The sequence below is a fragment of the Phaseolus vulgaris genome, chromosome 2 (assembly GCF_051622355.1).
Source record: "Phaseolus vulgaris cultivar YP4 chromosome 2, ASM5162235v1, whole genome shotgun sequence".
Classification (NCBI taxonomy): Eukaryota; Viridiplantae; Streptophyta; class Magnoliopsida; order Fabales; family Fabaceae; genus Phaseolus; species Phaseolus vulgaris.
Window position 1 is genome coordinate 43043031 of NC_143499.1, and position 27093 is coordinate 43070123.

The 27093-nt window shown below is 33.6% G+C and overlaps 6 protein-coding genes across 6 annotated transcripts; 2 read left to right on the forward strand and 4 right to left on the reverse strand.

The window, feature by feature from the left end:
• The first annotated feature begins 3118 nt into the window (after positions 1 to 3118).
• Positions 3119 to 5492, forward strand: LOC137812291 (very-long-chain 3-oxoacyl-CoA reductase-like protein At1g24470). Its single transcript, XM_068614219.2, has 3 exons — positions 3119 to 3801; positions 4879 to 4948; positions 5143 to 5492. The coding sequence occupies exons 1-3, from the start codon at positions 3167 to 3169 to the stop codon at positions 5413 to 5415; spliced, it is 978 nt and encodes a 325-aa protein (XP_068470320.1). The 5' UTR covers positions 3119 to 3166; the 3' UTR covers positions 5416 to 5492.
• Positions 5493 to 7075: 1583 nt separating this feature from the next.
• Positions 7076 to 8129, reverse strand: LOC137812292 (S-adenosyl-L-methionine-dependent methyltransferases superfamily protein). Its single transcript, XM_068614220.2, has one exon. The coding sequence runs from the start codon at positions 8092 to 8094 to the stop codon at positions 7336 to 7338; it is 759 nt and encodes a 252-aa protein (XP_068470321.1). The 5' UTR covers positions 8095 to 8129; the 3' UTR covers positions 7076 to 7335.
• A 1609-nt stretch (positions 8130 to 9738) lies between these two features.
• On the reverse strand, positions 9739 to 16992 carry LOC137812293 (actin-related protein 3). Its single transcript, XM_068614221.2, has 9 exons — positions 16253 to 16992; positions 15599 to 16058; positions 15085 to 15231; positions 14577 to 14669; positions 14228 to 14347; positions 13489 to 13599; positions 13106 to 13231; positions 12670 to 12768; positions 9739 to 10239 (listed from the first exon to the last, which is right to left on the reverse strand). Exons 1-9 carry the CDS (start codon positions 16300 to 16302, stop codon positions 10159 to 10161), a joined length of 1287 nt encoding a protein of 428 aa, XP_068470322.2. The 5' UTR covers positions 16303 to 16992; the 3' UTR covers positions 9739 to 10158.
• A 1725-nt stretch (positions 16993 to 18717) lies between these two features.
• Positions 18718 to 19428, reverse strand: PSBY (photosystem II BY). The gene has a single exon (XM_068614228.2). It carries the CDS (start codon positions 19366 to 19368, stop codon positions 18799 to 18801), a length of 570 nt encoding a protein of 189 aa, XP_068470329.1. The 5' UTR covers positions 19369 to 19428; the 3' UTR covers positions 18718 to 18798.
• Positions 19429 to 21776: 2348 nt separating this feature from the next.
• BST1 (DNAse I-like superfamily protein) lies at positions 21777 to 25439 on the forward strand. The gene is made up of 10 exons (XM_068614229.2): positions 21777 to 21920; positions 22031 to 22130; positions 22238 to 22312; positions 22866 to 22959; positions 23080 to 23184; positions 23364 to 23922; positions 24202 to 24395; positions 24480 to 24588; positions 24811 to 24959; positions 25087 to 25439. The coding sequence occupies exons 1-10, from the start codon at positions 21777 to 21779 to the stop codon at positions 25304 to 25306; spliced, it is 1749 nt and encodes a 582-aa protein (XP_068470330.1). The 3' UTR covers positions 25307 to 25439.
• A 5-nt stretch (positions 25440 to 25444) lies between these two features.
• Positions 25445 to 27093, reverse strand: LOC137812301 (putative ETHYLENE INSENSITIVE 3-like 4 protein). Its single transcript, XM_068614230.1, has one exon. The coding sequence runs from the start codon at positions 27091 to 27093 to the stop codon at positions 25684 to 25686; it is 1410 nt and encodes a 469-aa protein (XP_068470331.1). The 3' UTR covers positions 25445 to 25683.

The following is a 27093-nucleotide window of genomic DNA, read 5'->3' on the forward strand; positions in this document are numbered from 1 at the left end:
TAACTTCTATTGAAAGTGACATTCGTGGTTAACAACTTTGTAAAAAGTTGTCAAAGTTGCATTCACCATTAACAACTTCTATTAAAAATTTGAAAGTTGCTTCATCATTGTCAACTTTGGAAGAAGTTGTAAAAATTGCATTCATCATTGACAACTTCTATTGAAAGTTGCATTCATGGTTGACAACTTTGCATAGGTTCCAAATAAAAAAGTTTGACTCACCATTGGAAACTCCAATTGCAAGACCACCACCAGCTTTATTTTCCCACAAGCAATGATTTATTTTCTCGCCAACTTTATCTTCAGATTATTTTCACATGGCTACAATTTTCACTTTGGTGTGGTACAACCACGTCAACCCGTGAAGTTGTGTCAACTTGACACAACTTTGTCCACGTCATATATATATATATATATATATATATATATATATATATATATATATATATATATTAATTTTCTTGTTTATATATTGAGTAGTAAGTTATGTAATATTTAAAATTAATTTGATACATAATTTTTTAAGGGTGTTAGTTTTAAGCAATAAAAATTTGGATAATTGTGTATGCATCATGTTTGACGGTAATGTAATATATTAATTTGGAAATAAATAGAGAAATGAGAATTAATTATTTGGAAAATAAATAGAGAATTGTGAGGGAGTTTCGTCTGCCTTGTTCACATATAAATTGACAATAAATCCTCATAAGTGTCTATATTTTAATATGAAATATTAATGAAATTAAACTCTTATCGAATAACAAATCTAATTAATTAGGTTTTGAATTAAGAAAAAAATTAAGTAACTTATGTTATGTTATGCCCTACCAAAAACAACTTGCTTTAATTTTTATTTTACTTTTTTTGTGCAGGTTCGTGGGTGAACCCGTCCCAACTCGGTAATGGCTCACACGGGCTTAAGCAAGTCAGTGGGTTAGTGAGTCCGCCCCACAGTTTTTGCTAGTGGGGTACGGGTTGACCCACATGGTCCATCCCACATTGGCATCCCTAATAAAAGGTAGTCTGCGAGTCAGCCCACATAAATAAAATATTTTTTAAAAATAGAAAAATTCATTAATTATAAAAAAAAAAACTATTTCTCCTGCTGAAAAATTAAAATTTTATCCATATTTTAATTCATTTAATTAAGATAAAAAATATTATGAATTCAAGTATGAAGGTTGTTAGAAGACTTGATTAAAAATAATTAAAACTTTGTTTTTGCATTTATTTTCTTCTACGTATGTAAATGTATGAGAGATCTTAACAAAGTTTTGGTACTAAATATTTTAATGAAGTTGACTAATCTTTTAAAATAAAATAAAATAAAAGTCACACTACAATAATAAGTAGGTGAGATATGATTTTTTTTAATAAAATAAGATAAATATTTTTTTATTTATGCGGTCAACGGGCCAATCCGTTTGTCTCACACGAACTGCGATTTATACAAAATGGACCTAAACGGATCAACGGAATGAAAATTGAACCAACAAGGTTGAGAGGTTGTGGTTGAGTGTTAACATAACTTATTTTTGTTCTTGAGTTCTTTTAGGTTGTTTAGGCCCAACTTTTTTTCTGTTTCTGTTAAGCTTTCTCCTTTTCTTATATATACACTGTTGCATTTTACTGTTTAATAGAAGTGAATATATTTCATTTTTCACCTTTTTCTTTTCACTTAGCATCTTCTTCTTCCCTTTTACGTTTCTGTCGCAGTTTCTTTTCGTTCTTGCGATTAGGGTTCATCAGTGATTTTCATTTCCACTTCGATTAGGCGCACCTCATTGTTGGAGCGTCACCCAGGGCAATACACATACATCTTCACGGATTGTAATATTCACTTCCCAAGATAAGAGCTCTCTTCACCAGAATCTCCCGTTGCCGTCGCCGGCGAGACGTTGTAATTTGTATTCTCCAATATTTAGAGAAGAGTCCTTCCTTTACCCTCTAGCAGTGCCATTTTAGTTAGCTCACATCTATCGTATTTATTATTTTTTTAAATAATGAAAATGAATGAGGAGCTTTTATAGAATTTGAAAATCTATTTTCATTGTTTTTATTTTTTTTCTTCTTTTCTTCTCCCGCATATATCCAATTTTTATTTCTATTGCTTGGTAAAAAATTTAAAAAAAAAACTGTGCACCCGTGTCAGGTTACGATACAACTATTTAACATATATTGTAGCGATGTGTTAAAAGGAAAGCCACACAACTGTATTTCTAAAATAAGTAATACTTTCGTATCTTCATTTAAAGCCACACAACTGTATTATTAAAATCATTAATCATTTGGTACCTTCATTAAACTGTAAAATAAATTATTATTTTATTATAATATAATATTTTATTTAAAAGGAAAGCCACACAACTGTATTATTAAAATAAGTAATACTTTGATACCTTCATTTAACTGTTAAATAAATTATTATTTTATTACAATATAATATTTTATTTTAAGAAAAGGATTGTGAAATAGTTATTTTATTATTTTACGTGCAAAACAAACTTTATTGCTCTTCTTAAAATAATATGGATTCTTTTGAATTGTGGATAACCTTAAAATCAGTACCCCTCATGCATTCTTAATAGGTAAAATCCTAAATAAGTCTAAATCTATCCAGTATCCAAATTCTTAATTAACTAATTACCAGAGTAGCTATTAAACATAATTATGTCTACAAAATAGATGGATTTGATTAATAATGACATTTGTATTTAATATACTTATAAATTTTTGAGTTTTTTTTATATATAAGGAATTAATTAATACAAAATTATTAAATTTGGCGTGAAATTGAGGGTGGGGTGAAAGAGGCATGTCTAATCCCGAGGTATAAGAGAAATGAAAATATAATATTAGTGAAAGCAAAAAAGTAAAGATGGATTTGTCCGAAGAAAATGATTGGAAAGTAAGTAAACATTCGAAAAAACAAAAAGATTGGTTGTGTTGTGGGTCTACAGCTGTACGACTCACGTCACTCGTTTGATCAAACACATGAAGAGGAAGAGTGGTTTGTTAGGTGCAGGAATTGTTATTGGTTTCGCATGCATTAATTAAAACCTCAACCTCCATGCATGTGACTATCATGCTAGCAACTGCCACAATATTTAAGGGCATGGTGTTGTGCAAATATAGGAAAATGCCATAACAAAAACTAAGCAAGAAAATGGTTATAGCAGAATGTAACAGAGTTGATCACTGTGTCCTCATAATCTCATGCCTCGGTTTAATCGTCACGCTCCGCCTCCTCCTCTCCCTCTCCACCTGGATCTTCCGAACCTGCTTCCGATCCGAGAAGAACCTCATCCGAACCTACGGTTCCTGGGCTCTGGTCACCGGAGCCACCGACGGCATCGGCAAGGCTTTCGCCTGCCAGCTGGCACAGCGAGGGCTCAACCTCATCCTCGTGAGCAGAACCTTGCAGAAGCTGGAAGCTGTTGCGCGTGAAATCAAGGCGAAGCATCCAAACGCGCGCGTGAAGGTGGTGGAGATAGACTTCGCGAGCGGGGATCTGTCGGAGGGTCTGCAGCGCGTGGAGGAGGCGAGTGAGGGGTTGGATGTTGGCGTGTTGGTGAACAACGTGGGGATGACGTATCCGCATGCGATGTTTTTCGACGAAGTCGAGGAAAGTGTGTGGAGGAAGATCGTTAGAGTGAACGTGGAAGGAACAACGAAAGTAACGAAATGTGTTCTGCGTGGGATGTTGGAAAGGAGAAAGGGAGCCATCGTTAACATTGGCTCCGGTGCTGCACTCGTTCTTCCTTCTCATCCTCTCTTCACTGTCTATGCTGCCACCAAGGCGTAAGCTTTCTCTTTCTCTTCTTTTCTTTCTCTCTATTCAAATCTTTTTCACAACTCAATTTTTCTTTTCTTCTTATTTTTCTTTCAGATTATATAAACGGTATTTAACTTACTAACCAAAATTTCACAAATGTTCTTCACTACGACCCACTAGCTCTCCTTTAACTGACACACCAACTATCACATCAGCACTTAACAATATTCCAACAGCAGTTAGGCATCCAAATAAATGACTCGTACATATAAAAAAAATGACTATTAAAATATAGTAAAATTGTATTAAAATTCTAATACTATATTTTGGTACGAAATCTTACCTATTATTTTCTTTAAAAAAATTTAAGAGTTTATATATATATATATATATATATATATATATATATATATTTTATAAATTTGTATTAATAATATAAATTATCTTAAATACTAATAATTTTACAGTTTATAAAAGTTTTAAATCACTATAATGATTAATTAATTTTAGTCTTTAAATTACTCTCTATTTAATAATTTTAAATTTGTTTAGGGTATAATTTAAATTTTTTTTTGAAGAGTATGGATTGGAATATAAAAGTGCCGACTATTTTATTTTACAGGTTAAAAATTTTATTTGAACATAATTTTATTATTTAAATAGAATTAAAATAATATTTGATGATTAAAGAATTAGCATAAAATTAAAAAATTAACTATCAAAACAACTACTTTATTGAATTAATTCACAATCGCTCTAAAATCATGCTTTAGCCAGCTAGTTTCACTTTAATCATGATCCCAGTATTATACGTTGAGTTGTTTTCTAAATTTCAAAATTACCTTACGATGTATTAATTATTTTCTATATTCATTAAATATTTAAATTAAAACATATTTTAATTATTGATTTACTTATATTTAGAAGACAATAATTATCATATATTGTCAATATAAACATTTTAATTCATATAATCTGCATGATAATTATTATAAAATATAGGCTTGTGATTTTTGATATTTATTATTTGTTCTAAATATAAATATTAAGTTTAAAATATAAATATACATATACGAGAACTAAGGCATTTATAAAGCATGCAGTTACGTGGATCAATTCTCAAGATCTCTGTACGTGGAGTATGGACAATATGGGATACATGTGCAATGTCAGGTACGAAGTTATTGAAATGTCTCCTTTTCCAGTTACTATCTTTGCAGTAATTTTCTTATAGATGTTCGTTTTGACTTTGTTAGTAAGTATGTGGTTATAGGGTAAACTTTGGTACAGTAGTGATGATGAATATGAAGGTTGTTGTTGTGGAGTAAATTAGTAGGACTAATTGTTAACAACATTAATGAGTGAAGGTACCACTGTACGTTGCAACAAATATGGTATCAAGGGTGGCTTGTATTCAGAGAGATTCGTTGTTTATACCTACAGCTGAGGCTTATGCAAGAGCTGCAATTGCTGAAATTGGGTTCCAAGCAACGTGCATACCTTATTGGGCTCACTCTTTTCAGGGCTTCTTAGCACACTTAATCCCTCACCCTCTGCTTGATTCCTGGCGATTATCCATCGGTATTCGCCGCCGGAACAATCAAAACCAATCCTCATTCACTTCAACTTTATCTCCATGAAATATCTTTTTTATTTTCTCAAAAACATATATACAAATATATACGTTATGTTATCTACCTTAACTGTTTCAGATTTATCTCTCTTTGCTGCTTATCATTTATATTGGGCTCCTGGGCTTGCTTTTCACACCTCTCCATTACCTTCTTCACACCCCTTGCTGATCCCATGTTGGGCTTTCTGGATTGAGTATTGCGCTGGCCCACCTGACTCAGAAACGTGGGTCGTTGAGAGATCCGTTGTCTTCCCCAAGTCACAGTGATTTTTGTTCGTGTATCTCTTCTTTCTCTGACCACAATTATAACTACCGAAGCTAATTATTATTTTTTTATAAAATTAATCTTCTTTTAAAGATTTTATTTTCTTACGATATAACCTGTTAGGGTTAAAACAACATATTTTAGATTTCTCTATACTTAAAACTCTCACATTATTTAAGAGTTAATGTGAATTTATTTGATAAATATGATCAATATAAAGACAAAATGGTGATAAAATCATCATTATTTAAACGAATCAAATGTAAATATTAATCAACAACATTGTTTTTAACGAATTTGAGGTGAGTACCACTATAAAAAAAATTAAAATCCTCTTTTAATAATAGTATCAAAATCATTATTATTTAAATCATCGTTGAAACCTAGGTTTTTAACAACTATGAAACCATCGTCGAATATAATATCATAATATGTATAGATCCATTTGTGTATTTGTGTATTGTATAAATGTATATCATATATGATGGTTAGATGAGAACCTTGAACCTATAGCATATGTATAGAAACCTTGCGTTTTCATTACAACTATCCATTTCTTTTATATATTTTTATGATTACCTCAATTTAACCATACGTATGTACCAAAAATCTTGCACATCCCACAATGAACATTATATATAGTCATCACTATTATTTATAATCAGAACACAAATTGTAGTTTAATTGTATAAAAAATATATATAATATTCTTATTACTAAACACCCTACTTTAAAGTGAAGAATAATTATCCTTAAAATAATGGCTACTAACCTTAAAACCATTGTTATATAAATTAAGCAAAATATAAATATAAGGATATAGTGCTAAAAAAAGTAGGAGGTTTATATTATCGAATAAATTGAATTTGAAACAACATTATATACGAAATATAGTTTAGAGATGTGGTTTTTCGTTGTGGTCAATATGATAACACATAAAATATAATTGGTAAGAAGGAAAATATTATTATTGATCTTATAAAATTTACAGCATGGCATGGCTATATATCAAAGTCAAGAGTTTAAATTTTTCTTTTTGAGAATGGTTCATGAATATTTTGTAAAAAATTAGTTATTTGGTTATATTTGACTTGAAAGGAAGTATACTATGTAACTTTAAATAGCATATGAATATGTCCATTTTACTTCATAAACTACTTCATGCTTGATTGAAGTAACTCAAATAAAAGAATATGACATTTCAATTCGTAATTAAAATATATAATTAAATTTGTGATCTACTTTTATTTTTATTGTTAGTAAGTACAACTTACTAGGCTCACTGCACATCACATGTTAGTTCTTTTATTATCAAATATAATTAATTTAATCTAGAAATAAATCATTTTTAAATGCATTATTCAACTAATTAAGTAATATTTTGAATAAATAAGATAATTACTTAAAACTTTTTAAATGAATCTAATTCAAACCATTTCATGTTGAATTGGATGAAAGTTAAACTTTCAATAAAAACAATTACACATAGAAATGAAAATCCTCTAAAAAAATGAATTCCTATTAACTCACTAGATACACAAACATCCCATCTTCTACTCAAGATCCATCGAAAATCAGCAAAATAATAGTTTAATTTAAAAAAATAATAATAATTTGGGATGAATTAAGTAGAAAAGTAAAAGTATTAATCTTTGTATTAGGTTAACCTAAAGTGTTCTTACGAAAGGCAACCTCTGTGTCCAAACCAAAACCATCAACGGCACGAACGTGAACCAAAGCGGAGTGGTTGAAGAGCGTGAGGAGGGGGTCCACGCTGTAGAGGTCGTTGGCGGAGTACTTATCGGCGCGCCGCGACAGCGCCACGTGCAACACACACACGCCGTTGGGCTTCAACGTTCGTTCGATCTCGCCCACGAAGCGTTCCGGGTAGAGCGCGTGGTCGAAGACGTTCGAGAATTCGAAGTCGAACGTGCCGTTATCAAACGGTTGGTTGTGAAAGTCGCCCTTAACCACGAGGGGAGGGTAGGGAACGAGGTCCATTCCGATGGAGTCGCTAACGCCGACGCGCCTTAGCGCCTCCACTTCTTGCCCCACGCGCGCGCCTACGCAAAGCGCCTTCGAGCCCTTCTGGAGAAGCTTCTTTTCCTTGAGGTCCTCGAAGAAGCGCGCAAAAACCGGGATCTTGCGGTCCCAGTCGCGCGTGGTCCATATTTTCCGGAGGCGCGGGTTGAGGGTTTTGTTGAGCTGGCGCTGGATGTAGGCGTCGTAGGAAGAGTAACCGGGTCGAATTCTGAGGTTGTCATTGCCGGTGGTGGCGATGCTGACGTGGCGGTAGTGTTGTTGCGGAGAGAGGAGTAGGAGGATGAGGAAGAGGAAGAAGGGGAGGGAGAGGAGGAGGGAGACGATAAAACATCTTAGGATGAATGGTTTTGTGAGTGTAATGTTCATTCCCACATGCATGTCGTGCTAATGGAACGTGTTCTTCCTCATGCTTAATCTTGCTTTTGCTTTTTAGGTCTATGCATGCATGGGACGTAACTTTTTGTGATTTTTTGGATAAGATGAAAGCTTAATTTTGAAGAAAGAGAGAAAGAGAGAGTCAAATAAAGGATTATAGATAAGCCATTTATGCTTTATAGTTGCTAAAGATAAGTTCTATTTCACCATCTACTCTATAGGATATATAGCATTCTTCTAATTTCTGTTTAGATTTGGAATAGAGTTAAGCTTTGTTCTTTATAATCATTTTAGAGATTATAAAACATTATTTTCTGCAAAGGATTTAAATGTTTTTTATAGAATAAATTTATTCTTAATAAATATTATGCACAGAAACATAAAGAAAGAGAAAAGGGAAGAAAGAAATTAAAATAAAATGAGAATTTAATTTAAATTTAAATACATATTATATGATCAATATAACTTTTATATATCTAATTTAAAATGAAATTTAATTGATTGATAATGTAAATAGTTTTACTATATACATGAAACATAAATTTAATAAAATAATTAAACCGATTTAAGTTAAAATACGACATCCTTTGTTTTAGGACTGGTTCGATTTGTTATTATATTTTGATAATATGCATATATTAGAACGTAAATCCATTTTCATTCCGTTGTTGATTTTTGAATTCAAATCAAATCGTTGAATTGAGTGGATAAATGTATTGAAATGTTGTTAATTTGGTTAAGTTGTTGATTTTGCAGAACTTTGGTTGTGTTTTTTTCTCAACACAATGGAGGAAAGTGGATAAATGCATTAAACTTGGAGCATATTCAATGATAAATATAATGACAGTTTTTCAAAATTAAAATTATTAAAATCTCATTTTCCATTTACTATGTTACAAAATAGATTACATAATTTTGGTTAAATTTTTACTGAAAATAATTTTTTAAAGCATTGATTGAGAAATAATTACTCATGATTGTCATAAAAAATAATACAAGAAGAACCATAATAAAAAATAATACAAGAAGAACCATACTTAGAAAGCATAAGTTGTACAGTATGAAGATCAAACATCTATGAGCAAAACTCAAAATATGATTTTTTTTTTAATTTTATACTTAAAATTTTAAGATAATAAATTTGTAAAAAAAATTATATAATTTATAGAAGCTCTTTTATATAACATTTCTAAATTTTTACTTTTAGCTCACCTATAAACTAATAACATAATGGGTTAAATGCACTGACCAAACAGCTAAAGCAAGTTTTGTCACTCATAACAATGATTGGTCCCCAACTACTTACAAGTATTAAATCCAATATTGAATCATTCCTCCCCAACTCCAATCAATAATTGGTACAAACATTCTATAACATAAAAGACATAGTTTTCGTATTATCTTTCTTTGAATTGAAAATAATTACATTGAATTATAAAATAAGAATATTGTTAAATGGCATATTTAGAGCTTACTTGATATGCATAACAGGATAAGAGAATTAATAAAGATTAAAGTTGATACATATTTACCCTTTCATGTGTTTGATACACAAAATAATAGAACTAAATAACATTAATATTATTCTATCATGTATTGAGATGGACCAATGTGATATGATAAAATAAGAAGAGGATAATAAGATAGTTAAGAGAATTTGTTTTACTAATTACTAAAATAGTGTGTAAAATGTGCATCCAAAATACAAAATAGAGAACATTCAGAATGTTTGAGATAATGGGGGGTGTTTTACTTAGAATACAAGAATGATAAAGTACTAAAAGAAGAGAATTTTGTAAATTTGATCAAATATCACTTTCTATGTAGCCATTAACATCTTGACCTGCTGTATTAACCATGTGAAACTGACTGCCTAGGAAGACTGCTGGAATAAAAAACAAATGCATATTTTCAATGACTATATATATTTTACACTCACTCCTGCCACACCACGAATACGGGTGGGAAGAAAGACCAGGAGGTGGAATTGAGGGATCAAAATAACAGGATATCCATTCAACTGTTTATCAAGTAACTGCATCCATGATCAACTAATTCCATGTTGCTTTAATACATCCCCTTGAAAACGGGATTTGTACGGCAAATGCTTGCTCCATACTCCTCATATTCTGCCTTCGTATGACAAGCCTGTTCATTGGAACATAAATAGTAATCTTGTTTTGTATAGAGTCATATCGGAAGGATTAAAGAAACAATAAGAAATTATGGATACTCTCACTACGAGAAAATTATTGCAAGAAAACTGAATACACATTGCCGTCCGCAAGGATGACAAACCAAAAAAAAAATAGTTTTACCCTGTTCAAGTTTCATAATTTTAAACTTAGCAAACATTAACACTATAACCATATTTTTTTTTACCAAAAATGCAATCATAGACTGTTTTAACTGGAAAAGCATACAAAATCCAGGTTATCAATGCCAAACAATAAGCAAGACAACCAACTACAGACGTGACAGTTAGGAGTTAGGAAATTAGTTTAAATGGTTACGATATTAATAGTTAGTTGAGGGGTTAATGAATTAAATAAATAGGAGAATGTAAGGGGAAAGGGCTCACTATATCTTGTATCATTAGAGAATTGAGTTTTACTCTTTATCATAGGAGAAACCATTGGAGGAGAGCTATTCTGTTATCTTCTGTCCTTTTTGAAATCAAGAAATATCATCTTCCTTCTTCTATTTTCTAATTTGAGTTCCTACCAAATTGGTTTGACCCACCCACAAATTTGACCAGATTGAGAAAACCCCATATCCAAATTTTGGAAAGAAATGGATAATTCATAAGGCTCTTGAAGGAAGGGACCACCAAGCTACTTGTGTTCAAGCAATTGGTAAAGACGAAAAACAAAACCAGAACACAGCAATGAACAAAATAAGTTGAGTGTTCAATGGAACTCTAGAAAAGATCTAATTAATCAGCTTTTGGAGATCAAGAAGTTTCATGGAATCAAAGAGATTCACACACTTTTGAACAAACTCTCTACTATTAGCTGAATTTAATTGGAAACCAGAAAACTACGATAGAGCCTCGTAAGAGGTTCTCATGAAATTGTGATTTTCAATAAAATTTAACCACAGAATAGAGAGTCCATTTTTAGCATTTCTTGAAAAACTATGATGCAGTTGTTGATGAAGAAAGAAGGCATCGGGTATATGGGTAATGTTGTCATGGCAAGACATTTCTTCAGAGGAAGAATCAAACCACCTTTTGGGGAGATAGATCTTAAAGACCTAGTTGAGGGGGTGAAGTTGAGGAGCTGGGTGCCAAGAACCTGAAGCTGAGGATTTGCAGCAGAAAATGGAGGAACAAGGTGAGCAGGACAACATCAGTATGGAGGGGAGTTGGCCAGAATGTGATAAAGCACAGGCTAGTTCTTGGACAAGAAAGATAGAATTACCCACCCCTTAATGGAAGCACAAAACAGAAATAACTTGAAGGGTAGCAGTTTCAACTCAATGTGACGGTGACCCAGCAATTCTTGCAAGTAAAAATAAAGACATAAAGAAGGTTCAACAATCAAGAATCATGCCTCATGTGATGGAAAGAAACCAAAAATGAAGTAATATTAGCACGAAAAAAAAATTCAAAATAGTTATGGACAACGAAGAAGTTGATCCTTCACTGAAAAGGGAGAAACAAAAGGAAAACAGTAAAGAATATGGGCTGCGATGACTATTTTCAGGACAACCCTGTAAAAGGTGGAGTTGCAACCAGGCCTTCTCTTTCAAAACCCAAATGTCCAGAAAAAGCTTGTTACTGTAAGACATAAATTGGACCATAAAGGTGGATGGAACATCCATGGCGTAGGAATCTTGAAACTCACATGCTAGGTGAGCCTTTATCCTTATATATTGGTTGCATCTAAGGTTCATAGCACGACAATGGAGCCAAGGCAGGAGAGTCCAGAGGCAATTATGATGATTCAAGTTATACAGTCAACCTCATCACCACCACAACCAAAGCTGTTGGACCTGAGTTCACATGCAGTGGTGACTGGCTTCACAGTTGAGCCCTCGTGAATGGACATCATTGAGGTATCTCTTGCTTAAATAAACAATTAGGTTCTGGAGAATGGGAAAAGGGGGTAGATTTGAAATTCTTCAAAAGTGGATCCAAATTTTGACCAATGGGTCAAGCACCTCTTCTTTCTTCTATTTTCTAACAAGTTTCATATTTCTAAACTTGCCAAACAATACCATGAGGTGGAACCAAATCCATTTAACCTAGAAAAGCATACAAAACTCAAGATATCAATGCCAGACAAAAAGGCAAAGACAACCTACCATGGCTTTTCAAGAACAAATAACTATACATCTCAAGCCTACAAATCCATATATGCTATCGCAGAAATTGTAGTTGAAAATAGATTTTTTTCTGTTTTGGGGACATGGTACTTATCAGTCATAGCAAGGAAGAAAGTTAGTCACAGAAAGTAATTTCCGCCCCCCCGCCCCCCCTCTAATTACATAAGCACGTTATTAGTACACGAAATTAGTCATTATGGGATGCATTCACTGTACCTCCTAACCCCAAAAAAGATCAGAAATGCATACCGTAAAAAATTCAGGTGTTGATGCAAGTACTGATCCTCCAAACCAAACTGCAAATCTCTGGATTGGATGGCTGAGTACATTTACCTCCACTGGCTGTGACTGTAGGCAAAAAAGTAAAAGCATGACCAAAGCAATAAATATACAGCAGTCCAGCATGCCATAACTACACCGGTGTGACTAGTTTGTCCATGCAACTGTTGGGCCCTAGGGGATGTGAAGACCTTCTGAGCACAAATTACATAACCAAACCAATCAACAACCCACGCAACACTATTTTCAATACAAACAATTGGAACAAATGAATTTATGTAATTATTGATTGTTGATTGGTTTAGTCTGTACAACTTGGGCAAACAAGTTTCTCATGTGTGCGTGTGAGAGAGAGGGAGAGAAAATCATCAATTTAAAGAAGGTTTAAAGGTACCAATTAACTTACTTTTATCTCCCCGTTTAAGCGTGCTTCGGATAAAAGGACACGAGCATCCACTATTTTTTTAAGATCACGTTGCAACCTCCTATGAAAATCCTTGAACATGGTTGAACCTCCAGACAACACTATATTCTGAAATAAATAAAATAAGAAAGAAGTAAAGAGATCAATTGTCAACAACATGTAAGCTGAAGGGCTTGAAATTCGTATGATCAGAAATTAAATATCATGGCTGAATTGATATGGTATAATATAACTTAACACTAATGTACTCCATCTGGGTTAACAACAAAAAATGCCCCAAGCTAACATTGATTCGAAGTGGCAGTTCACTAGAATTTAAAGTGCTGTTGGGGCTTATTTATATGCATGTCAGTATGGTACTTCACCTTATATAAGGATCTCCTTGTGTCAATTGGTGCAGACTGAATACACTTGTCTATTACAACTGGCAAAGGAGTCGTAAAGTCATTGCCATATATCTCAGGACTGAAAAAAATCTGCAGAGGGAGAAAATAAATTAAATTAACTGGTCCTGTTGATAGAATGACCCCAACTAAGCCGATAGATTAGTTCATGATTTACACAAAGCCACTACTACATTTTCATGAATTCTTCAATAGTTGAATTGAAGGAGCTACCTCATGTGGAACCAATGGGCGTGACTAAATGACACCAAGATTCTTAGAGATAGAAACCACGATCTACATCTAAGGTTCAAATCCTTCAAATCTCAGCCAGGCTACACTGCCTGCACTTAAGCCTACCTTGCCCCTTCCCACACTACTTCTTGGACCTCTTTTAGAGCCCATAAAGGAAAAGGAAAATGAAAAAAAAAAAACCTAACTATCTAAAGAGAAAGACCATAAAGGAAAAGGAAAAAATAGAAAAAAAAAACTCTAAACATCTAAAGAAAAGGTTTGGATGAAGACAAAATGCGTAATATCACTTTAATATTTACCATTTTCCATTATAGGCCCCTCCGTTTCAGTTAGATATTAATGATAGGAAGTCAGGAACTAAACAAGTATATATTTATTTAATTCATAGTTCATGGAATAGGTTCAGGTATTCACAACAAAAAAACCATACTAAAACAGTTATATAAGGAGTGGCCATCAAACAAACCTCAGGACCAAGAAATCGTTCATAGCCAATATCACATGAATATGGTGCCCCTGTCTTTGGTTTAATGCCTCTCCAGTGCTTGATGTACTTGCCTGGTTCTTTGTCGTGCTTATTGAATTCCTGAGTGAAATTGAGCTAATGTTATGTAGGAAAACTAATGAGTTGAAAAGAAAACTTTGGTCACATCCTTTGATTCACAAAAGGAGCAAACTAATTAAACAGGACAATTTATCAACACTCAACATGCTAACGCCAGAGGCAACAAAACTAATGGCAAAGGCCCACAACAAACCCCTCATGATTCTGTCAAAGAACCAAGTATTGATGAACTAAAGAGAGTAAAGACAACCTTCACAATGTCAGAGCAGGTGTAGCAATACATTTCCTTTACTTTCCATGCCACTTCAAAAGAGTCTTCCGGTGGTACCTTCTCTCCTCTTTCCTGTATGAAGCAATGTCAACATAACAGTTCATGAATCTGCTTAGTAAAATGCAGATTGACAATTGAATACAGATTATTATTTATTACAATCTCAGTCAGTTGAACAAAATATTCTAGCTAAATACGCGAATAACTCTGGACTATTAAATTTTTTATTTATATTTCTTAACTATTAAAAATATAGCAATAATATCATGCATTCCACACTGTTCATCCAGATTAGCATAACATGATTGGTTTCACTAGCTAGTGTGAATGGTAATTTGTGAAAATGTTCAACATTAACAACAACCCCACTAGGTAAGGTCAGCTAACTAGACATTAATCAGAGGTTTAAAAAAATTCACAGATATTCGAATAAGAGAACAATACCAACATAATAACCTTTTAATTTTATACTACAGGGGTTACCCACCCGCATAAGCTGCTGAACAAAAAGAGTAACATCCTTTCCAGCAATAGGAATCGATTTGATGCTGCTACCAATAACGTAGCCATCTGCCACAGGTACAACATGAGTTGCCCCATCTCCAACATCCACTACAACTCCTGTCATCTCACACTAAGAAGAATATAAGATCAGCCTAAAAGGAAAATATTCCTAAAATTAGACAGATATAATGAAAAACAAAAATTCTTCAACATTTTATGTCAACACAATGAGGGGAACTGCTGAATTATCCTATGTGCTAGTTCATGATATTTATTCTACAGAGTGGTTAACTTTTGATTTCAAGTGAACACAACCAAATGCGTCAAATTGCAGGAGCCGGTGAAACATCCTGTGCATTTTGCGTTTAATAGCTACCAAGCAAACGGGGCATTTCATGCATCATACTTAATATGTAAAGCATTCAAGATTAAACATCCTGTTCCAATTCTATACGCAACATAATTCCCAATCTTTATCCAGTGTATCAATTACCAACCTTAGATGTTGTGTACCCAGCTGCAAGAGCAAGCACAGAATTCACAGCAATGTAAAGTCCAGGCACGTTAAAAGTCTCAAACATGATTTCCCCAGTATACTCGCGACTCTCAGGTGCGGTCAATGGACTCTCGGTCAAGAGGAAATAGTGATCCTCCGGATCACACCTCAAGTAGTTGAATATGCACTGCTGCCAGAAGCGCTCCATGGCATCCCAATTCTCAACCTGACCATGCCGAATCGGGTAGCTGAGATTGTAAGTGCTGCTAGATCGAGACTTGGAAAGTGCCTCATCCCCAATGAAGAAATCAAGATCTGCCAAAACCCCAGCATTGTGCTGGGCCGCCCAATTGCCTTTAGAAGAACCCCTGGATTGAGTCAGAAACGACTCATTAACTGCAACAACAGTCGGAACAATAAAGGATGGTTCAACATTACCAGCAAACCCCATCTTCGTATACCTGAAGAAAAATAAAACAGTTTCCAAATTCAGAGTAAACCATATCGGATGAATAAATTTTCCAGTCAATCCAAGTCAAAAGAACTAAAGAAAACATCAGTGGGGGCATTTTAACAAACACGTGGTGTCCAATAAAAAAACCACAACATGTAGCTAAAAGAGAAAGTGGGTGATAGAAAAGAAAGTAAAGGGTACCCGGAGCCATTATCGATTACTACAGCTGGTCGAGAAGTAGAGGGGTCCATGAGAGAGAGCGAAAAAGTGGCGGTGATATTGAAAGCTGAAGGTGGATCCGAGAGTGAATGTGAGGCAGAGGATCATGGTCGTGAAGAGGTGAATAAGGATGAAAAGGAAGGTAGTATAGGTGAGAGTAAAGATGACGTTGACGCAGACTTTGATCCGAAGTGAAAAAAGAGAAAAGAGAAATAGGAATGGTTGGTTATTGTGGATAAACCCATTTGAAGTGAAAACTGAAGTGTGAAGGTGGAAGTGCAGATGCAGGTCCCAGTTACTTCATCATCATCATCATCACCATTCTGTTGATTTCCCAAACATGCTTTCCTTGGCAATCAAACAACAACTCTTCCCTCTCTCTTTCTCTCTCTAGATTCTGTCTCTTTCTATTAGTATTAATTGTAATTAATTTGACGGCAGTAATTAGTAGCTTTGTATATGCAGAGCAAGAACTTGACGGCAACAACCTGAATTGTGGTTGAAAAGCGGTGAGATTTGAAGGGCCACTTGCAGGGACCTACCAGCACGAATAACATGTAAGTTCTTTCATTTCTTTCTTACACGCCAACCTTTTTCTTTCTTCCTCCTCCATCATCAATTCATCAACCTCCATTAAGAATACTTTCGCTATTTTTTAATTTACATAAATTTCAAACATGCTCTTTCTTTCCTTTAACCTTAAAAGTTTAAAAAAAAAAAAACAAGAACACAATAAATGGTTTGAATTTTAATAAAATAGTCATGATATTTTCTGTACCAAATTGTACATTTTTATCATTCCATTTTTTTTTTAAATTTTATCATCTAAAGTTTTTTCCACATGTTATTATTCTCTTTTTTCAACTTCTACAAAATTTATTTTAACTAATGGAAAAGCATCTCTATATATGTTAAGAAAAAAATAATATTAATAAAAATATGTTTCATTCTTTGGGTGGACTACACCCGCTTTTTATATATATATCAATTTTAACGTCGATTTTGATCACTCAATAATTTTATTTATTTTGTTACATCAATTACATTCACTACTTTAAAACTTTAAAGTATTATTAATCGATTTTAGTTCATTAAATTAATGTTATTAATATCTAATATGAAGGTAAATGTTAATTATGTAACTTCCATCATTTAGATGTGGATTTTTAGCTGACTCAAAGGAGACGCTAATAAATAACATTGTAGTATCCGCTTATTTCCTTTTACGTTTTTTTTTTCTTGTCTACCCTAATTTATTAGTTAACATATTTGTAGTACATAAAATATCTTGTTTTCGATTCTTTGGTTTTTTCTACGTTTCAAGATATCACATGCTTCTTTTGATACAATTGACTACCTTATTATTATTTTTATAAATTTAAAATTTATTAATATTTAAAATATTTTTTATTATTAATAAAAATTTATATAATTTCTAAATTAATATTTAATATTGGTTATTAATTATTTTAAATTAATCATTATAAAAAACTAATTTAAAATATAAAATATTTAATAGCTAAAATATTTATAATTAATGTTACATGCCACTTTAAAAAATAATTTATGATTTTTTATTAATAATAAACTAATTTAAATACCAATAATTTTTTAATTTATAAAATAATATAGTAATTAATTATTTTTTGTCTTTAGTAATTATTTGTTTAATATGAATATTTTTATTTTTTTAAAATATTTAGTAGGTAACTTCTCAATTAATATGTGATAGTGCTAGTTGATGTTGTCTCCTTAGGCTAACTCTAAGTTCAACAAAGCTCTAAGAATTGAGCTCTCAAATGTGTGGATATCAAATTCTCTAATAATTCATTCAGTGACTATTCAATTCAAATTTTCATGGTTAATAAAATAAAATGGCTTCCATTTCTTCTTTGAGGTGCAGACTTTGTGCTAAAGTTCATACCTCTCCAATTTAAAGTCCAAGGCTCGTTTCTATTTATTAGACAATACACACTAAAAATAGAGATCTGATGATAAAAACAATATCATGTCTGCAACTTTGTTTCAGTTAATAATTAAGACAGTATTTAATTCTTACTTTTCAAATTCTATTCTGTTCATAATTATTTGTTCTGAATTATTGTCCACATAAATTATGATGTTTAAAACTCAACATAACTAAACTAACTAAAAATAACAACAGTTGGTGTCACAAAATCAGCCCTAAATTGTAAGCCAGCCCTAGCAGCACATGTGCAAATATGCAAAGGTGTTACAATAATATTATTCGGACAACTAAGTAAGTTCTCAAAATTGCAGGCACCATGTAAATTCAACAGTAGTTATGTTGTGACAACAGAAAGGAAGTACATAGAAACTGGAACTGAATGAGATCTATGATGGGGAAAAGGGAAGGTACTATAACAGTTGCAGCAAATAGAAATTGGAAAGGAATGAATAAAGGAAGTGACAGTAAAAAAGAGAAATAACAGAAGAGAAGGTGATATAATATAGCATTAGATAGATACAAGTTACAAGAGAATTATTGTATGATGACTATTTCAACATCACTGGGATCTCATCCTGTTGATCTGGTTCAGAGCAGGCTGCAAGATGTTGTACAGCACCCACCCAATAGCCGGTGTCACCACAAACAGCAGAAGCTGGCCCCTGTTGTCGCTCGCGGCTTCGGCGATCGACGCCACTTCAGCGGCAGCTGCATGTGGCGGCGCCGCCATGAGTCCTGCCAAGCCGCCAAGACCCAACCCGATGATGAGTCCTTTGGTGCTGCGCATACGGTTGATTTGGTTGAGCGCCGGCTGCAGGATGTTGAACAGCACCCACCCTATGGCTGGGATTATGGGCAGCAGCAGGGCCAGGCCGCGGTTGTCGCCTTCCGCTATATCCGCTATCTGCTGGACGGCGAACGCGGCGTCGCAGGTTCCGAGGGCCGTGAATATGGCTCCCGCGACGGCTGTGGGAATGGAGAGGTTGGTGGTTTCGGGTGAGGCGACAAGGCCCTTGGGAAGAGAAAGGAGAGAAGGTTTTGAGGTTGTGAGTTTGGTGGGGAATTTGGGTGACGTGGGGTTGAGGCATTTGGCGTTGATCATGGCCATTGCTGATATTGTTGCTGCCATTGGTGTGTTGGTGAGTGAGCTGAGAATGGTGGTGGGTGTGGTGGAGAGGGAAGATGGGGAACGTGGTTCTGAGTGGAGAGTGGCAATTTAGCGTTTGGAAAAGCCACGTTGGAGAAACCACGTCCAATGGAGTTGCAGTTTCTAGATTCTTCTCTTATCCCAACAGAGGCTAAGATCACATTTCCACCACATATTCTTCCTTTTCTTATCACTTCGGCTCCTCAAAATGTCCCAAATCCATTTTTTCTTGTCTTTCTTCGTAAATGCTTGCCCCAAACACGCCTTTTACCGCACCATGGAAGAGGAATAATTAATAACACTTGGGTTTAATTTCTTGTTTCTGACTAATATAATAAAAAATAAATATATCAAATTAATATATTATCAAAATAAATTTTGACAAATTAACTTAATTGATATAAACATTTTATTTTTTAAAATTATTTTGATAATATATATTATACTATTCGTATATATAAAAAAAGTTTATCACTTACGTAATATCTGAAATTTACATTAACTGTCTTTCTTGAATTTTTATTTAAAGAAATCATTCTTATTTTTTATTTTATTACTTCTCATTATTTTCTTTCTTTCTAACATTATAATATTTTTAAATTTTATTCTAATATAACAAGAATACAACCATATAATAAAAGCATCGAGTCAACTCCTATGTTACCCCAAGTGCTAATAATTGAGATTTTTTTTTTCTTTCGGATAAAGAACTGAACTTAAATATATTGAAGTAGTGGTGTACAAATTCATGTCGATCGGTCCAAAAATAAAAAATAAAACTGAAAAAATATATAATAAACTGTAAATTGAAAGAAACCAAATTATTTATAATTTGTTGTATCTTTTCTTAGTGAAACGCGAGTTTCATTCATTTTCAATGGGTGTTCCTAAAATTTAAACATAATGAACTAAACCAGTGATATTTAAAATCTTCAAAATGTAAGAATATAACAAAACAATAATTTGGTGTGTATGAAAACTTAAACAGGAACGTTTTGACTGTTGATTCAAAACTTGCTGATCTGGTCTTTAATTTTACCATTAGGTGGAGGCTAAGGTAAAAAAAACTGGTCTTGTACACTACTACTCAAAAATGTTTTTTTTTATATATATGATGATATTATTTAGTTTTATAATAACAATTTTAAAAGTTTATAATGGTTTTCAATTAGTTGACATTATAATTTTTTTCCAAAGAAAGTACATGAAAACTAAATTCATACTAAATCAATAAACTGCTTGGACGAGTATTTTACACTATTCTCAATTATGTGAAGTATAGGTTAAATTACAATTTTTTTTATTGAAAGATACATCACTCTGTTATACTTTAATCGATTTTGATATAAATAAGCTTCTTAGAGATTATTTTTTTATTTCTCCTTTGGCTTTTAAAATTATCAACTAATTTCAAGACTTTAAAAATGAAATAAAAATCGTGTAAAGTTTTTAAATTGATTGAGTGCATTTAAAGAAATTAGTTATCGTTGCAAAAAGTTTTAGATCACTATAAACTTACAAGTTAACATATATAATGATTTTTACAACAACTATTTTAAATGTTTTTCTAGATTTTACAATAACTATAATGCATTACAAATTAAAATTGTTATTTTTATAATAACTATTTTATTTTTTAGAATTACTCCAAAAATTATTTTTATGAACAGTGCAAAAATATTTATGCTGAGAATATAAAAACAAACTGAATTGATAATTAAACTTCAGTTTGTCTTCAAAAATCTTAAAATCAGCAATACCAAAAAATAGTTAAGGAGATGAAAACTATAACTAAGACATGTTCCAAGTATAGCTGCATACTATTATGATAGACATTTCTCTATATTGATATGTACTGAATCATGGAAGATTTCATAATAAGAATGTAATCTTGAAAAAATGAGAAGAACTTTCAAGAGAGAGAGGAACATGACTAATCCAAATTATAACAAACTATCATATAAGTTCTACGTTTAGTATTATATATTCAACATGCTTTAATAATTAATTCATATATACACAGAGATATACTTAGATATTAAATCATTATTTTATACCATAATCTATTATAATAAAGAAGATAATTTACCGTTATTTTGTTAATTGTTACTCAACCGTTTCATGCCTGTTTTTGCTTCTCTATCTCCCTCAACCTTAAGTACCCCGAAAGATCCGCCCCCAAAATCTCATTCTTTTGAAAACCAAAAAAATCTACAACATACAAAACATATTCAATAATCGCACTTAATGAAACCAAGATTTCAATAGGAAGAGACAAAAACAAACTTTGTTCATGCACACGTTATTATTGTTTTCTTCTCAATGTTGTTATTGTGGATGTGATGAACTAAAGATCATATTAAGGGCATGTTGCTAATACGAATGAATGAATGTCTTCGTCTACGGGTGCACGTTCTAAATCAAATGCTAACTCTGAAATGACCAAAGCTAATGACACTACCACCAGCCCTGTCAACACAACCCCTCAATCAAATTTGCCTGACACTAGTGGCAAGAATGAGAAGAAAAAGAAGGTGTTTATTTTTTATATTATTTTTTTTTTTCCCATGCATTACATTTTTCTTGTGTTTGAGTCTAAGGGTATGGTGCTTTTTTCTTTACCCTTTTTCTTGTTTGGATGAAGTCTATCCTTCCAAAGATTTTTGGATCAAAGCGAAATGGGAGAAGCTCAGACGAAGAACCAGTCAAGCCAAGCACGGAAGAAGAAGATGGAGTTACTCTTGGTATTCATTACATGCTTTCTTTTCTCTCTTTCCGTAGAAAATCTAAATTTCCATGTTGCATGGTTTCACTTTGATTCATGTTATTTATATACGTTTTGTATGGAAAGATCTGGAGAAGAAGATTGAGACAAGAAAAAAAGCATTTTTGGAAGCTGCCCCCATCATGAGAAAGAGTTTCTCAGGTACTAACTTATGCATGATGCATTAAGTTGTGGCACAACAAAACACGATTTTTACATTCTCTAAATTCGAAACAACATAATTTGTTTAATTACAAAAATAAGAGCATTAGAAATAAATTTGAACTTCTAAAACTCATTATTTCAGAATTATTCTTATATTTAATTTTCGGAATAATCAATCTTTAATAAACATACATGACTACTAGAGGAAGTTCAAAATATTATTGATATAAATATATCCAAAATTGAGGATCTAATTTAACTTGAAAAAATGGTAGGTCAACTCTAGATTCTGACCCAACTTGTAAAAATCAATGTACCTATCAAACAGGAAGAAAAATCTACTTTGGTTGTATTATTTTGGTAGCTTACCTAACAACAATGAAATTTTGGTTATTGGTAAGATGTTTTCTAATCCGGGGAAATTTTCTTGTTTGATGTGCACCATAAACTCTGCACTCTTGCAATGTACACCTAATGCAATTATAGATTTGGCATGGCGTGATAACATGAAAAAATTAAACCATTGTTTTAGTTTCTTTTCAACTCACAGAAAGGGAGACTAGCCCTGGAATCGAAGGCCTAAATTTGTCCAATTTTGAACGCCCTGCGATAATGGCTCCGGAAACTGAACTGCAGAGTTTCAGGTATGTGTGATTTCATTTTCAATTCAAGCCTTCATTCACAGTTGTTTTGTTGCCTGAGATAGTCAAGCTCACGTGCAATCTTCATTTTCATGTCATTCCATTTGGTAACGTGGATTGCAGGATCTTTGTTGCAACGTGGAATGTGGGAGGAAAGTCACCAAATTATGATCTCAACCTTCAAGATTTCTTCTTAGTGGAAGGCTCCGCAGATATATATGTCTTGGGGTACGAAAATACAAGGAGTAACATTTTCATTTGATCTTAACAGTTTAAATATATGGTTATTTTGTAGTGATTTGCTTCCATGATTTTATTGTGAAGTTTTGCTTTTCTAGTTTTGTGTAATAATCATGGAAACAAATTAGTATGGAGCTAGATACTGATCTAAACAAATTGTTATTCAGTTTCCAGGAAATTGTTCCTTTGAGTGCTGGAAATGTTTTAGTAATAGAAGACAATGAACCAGCTGCAAAGTGGTTGGCATTGATAAGTCAAGCACTAAACAGACCAAGAAATGAATACAGTGATTCTTCTGACTCAGGAAGTGGCTCCAAAACCAATAGTAGTTCGAAGGATGCAAAGTCTCCGGCAAGTTTGAATTTCTTTCAGAAGCCTTCTCTTAAAGTTATCAGTAAAAACTTCAGGGCAGAGGGTAGCAGCCTCCTTAAGGCTTGCAATTGTCCAGTGGATTCTCCAACCAGGGAAAGACGAAGGGTAAGAAAGTATAGTGACCCTATGAATAAGTTAGATTCTGAGCTTCAAGGTGATGATTCTGTGGAAGAGTTGCTTTCAATTACAGAAATACCCTCTTCTCCTAGCGAATGCAGATACTCCCTTATATCGAGTAAGCAAATGGTTGGGATTTTTCTCACCATATGGACTAAGAAGGAATTAGTGCCACACATTGGACATCTTAGAGTTGATTCTGTTGGGAGAGGGATCATGGGTTGCTTAGGTAACAAGGTAAGCACACATTATTATGCATAATTTTTTTATATATTGTTTTCATGTAAGTTGTTTTCAGAAGCTATCCTATAAACTTCCAAATGTTAGACAAGTACTTATGCTATAAGGTAGTTCCAGATTGTAAATAAGTTCTTCCAAATGAGTCATTAGTAAATATATATAAAAGATGTTGCCTAGCCACTAATGAATATTCATGAAACTAAGAACTGTTATTTTTGTCATGTACTACTTACTATGAAGACTAATGGTGCACATGGAATCAATAATTGATTGCAGGGGTGTATATCAATGAGCATGTCATTGCATCAAACAAGTTTTTGTTTCGTCTGTAGTCACTTGGCTTCTGGGGAGAAAGACGGCGACGAGTTGAAGAGAAATTCTGATGTAGCTGAGATCCTCAAAAGCACACAATTCCCTAGGATTTGCAAGAATCCGTGCCGTCGAGCACCAGAAAGGATAGTTGACCATGAGTGAGTTGATATAATCTTCTTTATACAACACATAATTTGCACATCTCATTGTAAAATTCTAATCACTTCTACCCTGTTCTGCAGTCGAATAATATGGCTAGGAGATTTGAACTATCGGGTGGCTTTGAGTTACGAAGAAACAAGGGTTCTATTGGAGGATAACGATTGGGACACTTTGTTAGAGAAAGATCAGGTGTGTCAATACATTCATATTCTACCAATACAATAAATAGTTCAATGACATTTTACAAACATTCAGATACTAAACAAAAAACTGATGTAAATCTTTAGACTTGTTCTGCTTAATTTAGATTTGCTCTAATAAAAACTGGAGTGTTAGCATCAACATTTTCTAGTACTGTGTATCATTTTTACACAGGTAAAATTTATTGACTTGGGGTTTCATTGTGTACAGTTAAACATGGAAAGAGACGCAGGAAGAGTTTTTAACGGTTTCAAAGAGGGAAGGATTGTTTTTGCTCCAACTTACAAGTACTCACATAATTCAGACTCTTACGCTGGTGAGACTGTCAAATCAAAGAAAAAACGTCGAACACCTGCATGGTATTGCACGTCTCTTGATTCTTATAATATCTTATCAAAGGTCAATTAATAAGAAGTGTTAGTTTAGTTTTCAATACAAATAAACCTAAATCTTGACAATTACTTTCTTCAATTGCACAAATGTCAGGTGTGATAGGATATTATGGCGTGGGAATGGTATTGATCAATCATCATATATTCGAGGAGAGTCAAGATTTTCTGATCACAGACCTGTTTGTGCCGTCTTTTCTGTGGATGTGGAAGTAAGAAGCAGAAACAACAGGTTTAGGAAGGGTTACTCCTACACAAGCCCGAGACTAGAATACGAAGACTTCATACCTCAAAGGCATAGTTTCTACGATTATTAATTTAAGCCTCAAATCAAACTTGTATATTTCCTTAGGGTATAAAGAGGAATGGTTTGTTACATCCTACTTTGTCCCCACACTCACCAAGGTGACCATAGCTAGTTATTAGAGTCCTAACATTATAAGAGTAAATACATGTGGCCTGAAGTGACTGCAATATTTGTTATTACATACTAGAGATCAATGTAAATAGAGTTTAACTATTCATTGAGAGTCAAACACCAAATTAAGAACAAAAACTGATAATATCTGTACAAAGCTAAAGGCTATCTTTTGTTACATAAGGAGAAGATGCCTTACTACTTAATATTTCAATAATTAACTCTTATTACTTAGTATAAACATAACATGTGCGATCCAAACATGAGACCAGTAACCTATTTGTAGGTTAAGTCCCAAATTGAGGTTATTTCTTGGCCTTGTGGTGTATCTTGCTCTGAATTTCGATTCAAGTTCATGTCGATCTGATCCAGTGCAGTGTGCAATTCAAGATCTTCAAGGGAATTTAGCCATAAGCTTCCATAATCTTCTGGTGTCTTTCCTACAATATCTCTCAATTGATCATTTAGATCTCCCAAATGGTCATTATCATTCTGATTAGCTCTTGCTACTTCCATATTCATCCAATCATCCTCACATATAATTTGTGTGTCATTGGACACATTATCGTGAAGGAGAGTAGGGTTTTGACTAGTGCGATAACCACAATGGGACTCATGGTTCATCCTTGAGTTTTTGTCCAGAAATCCCATACCCATTTCACTTTGTGGACAGTGGTAGTATTGACAAGCATATAGCTTATCAGTAGTAGCATCTAAGTCAATCACACTCTTCCTTTTCTCAATGATCCCACCAAATAAATTGGAGTCACCATTCAACTCAGCTACACAACTCCCTTCATGGGAAGTGCTAGTGGAGCTTTCACATTCATTTTCATCTTCGTCTAATAGAGATATTTTGAGGCACTTGTTGGTTAGTTGCAACAGAGCTTCTTCTTGGTTCATAACCTTGGACCAAGTTGCTGTGTCCTTGGCTGTCATTTTGTCTTGCAAAGTTTTGGACTGAGTCACCAACCTTCTAAGTTTATCCAAATTAGGAGATATGTGTTTGATAACTGCAGCCAGGAGAGAGACTTTCCAAACCTTTTTGAGGTCATGAGGCTTCTTATAAGGAGGTGGCCCGTGTTCTTGGGCCAAAAGACCTTGTTCACCCCACCAAGCTTCTGTCCCTGTTGGCCACCAGGGTGGAGCAAAGCCTCTCTCAAGAGGGAATCTTCTTTGGGGAGGCATACAATGTTGCATGAGAGCAGAAAGGAGTGAACTCAAAGTAGTGTCTTGCAAGTCATTAAGGAGATGCATGTAGGAAGTTGGATCCAAATCATTAATTTGAAGGAGCGGCATGAATTTTGCAAGGGCAGTTGGAGCATTTTGATCAAATTTGACCTTTTCTTTCCACCACTCACGTAAGCTGTCAGAAGAGCCTGTCACTGGCTTACCCTTCTCAGGGATAATCCCATACACAAAACCTTGAGCGTTGCAAACTTCCATGATCTTCACCATGTATTTGAGGATTGAATCTTGTGCTCTTGACATCTTCTTCCGCCTACAAGCTTCTTGTTTCGCTTCTTGGTCTGACTCTTCTTTGGGGCGATTCTCCTTTAGCTTCTGCAGCAGGATGCGGTCCTTCCACATTCTCTTCTTAAGCTGGTCATAGTTGATCTCTTCTTCTTCTTCTTCTTCTTCATTTTCTTCATCAAAGGGGTTGATGTGTTCGTGAATCTCCACCAT

Excerpts from the sequence above, each read along its gene's own strand:
- LOC137812291 (XM_068614219.2), top strand. The coding sequence starts at position 3,167 with ATGGTTATAGCAGAATGTAACAGAGTTGATCACTGTGTCCTCATAATC. Across the intron at positions 3,802-4,878 it reads GTCTATGCTGCCACCAAGGC|TTACGTGGATCAATTCTCAA; the intron begins GTAAGCTTTCTC and ends TAAAGCATGCAG. Across the intron at positions 4,949-5,142 it reads GGATACATGTGCAATGTCAG|GTACCACTGTACGTTGCAAC; the intron begins GTACGAAGTTAT and ends TAATGAGTGAAG.
- LOC137812292 (XM_068614220.2), bottom strand. The coding sequence starts at position 8,094 with ATGCATGTGGGAATGAACATTACACTCACAAAACCATTCATCCTAAGA.
- LOC137812293 (XM_068614221.2), bottom strand. The coding sequence starts at position 16,302 with ATGGACCCCTCTACTTCTCGACCAGCTGTAGTAATCGATAATGGCTCC. Across the intron at positions 14,670-15,084 it reads TTGTTCAGCAGCTTATGCGG|GAAAGAGGAGAGAAGGTACC; the intron begins GTGGGTAACCCC and ends TGCTTCATACAG. Across the intron at positions 13,600-14,227 it reads AACGATTTCTTGGTCCTGAG|ATTTTTTTCAGTCCTGAGAT; the intron begins GTTTGTTTGATG and ends CTCCCTCTGCAG.
- PSBY (XM_068614228.2), bottom strand. The coding sequence starts at position 19,368 with ATGGCAGCAACAATATCAGCAATGGCCATGATCAACGCCAAATGCCTC.
- BST1 (XM_068614229.2), top strand. The coding sequence starts at position 21,777 with ATGTCTTCGTCTACGGGTGCACGTTCTAAATCAAATGCTAACTCTGAA. Across the intron at positions 23,923-24,201 it reads TGGGTTGCTTAGGTAACAAG|GGGTGTATATCAATGAGCAT; the intron begins GTAAGCACACAT and ends AATTGATTGCAG. Across the intron at positions 24,396-24,479 it reads GAAAGGATAGTTGACCATGA|TCGAATAATATGGCTAGGAG; the intron begins GTGAGTTGATAT and ends CCTGTTCTGCAG.
- LOC137812301 (XM_068614230.1), bottom strand. The coding sequence starts at position 27,093 with ATGGTGGAGATTCACGAACACATCAACCCCTTTGATGAAGAAAATGAA.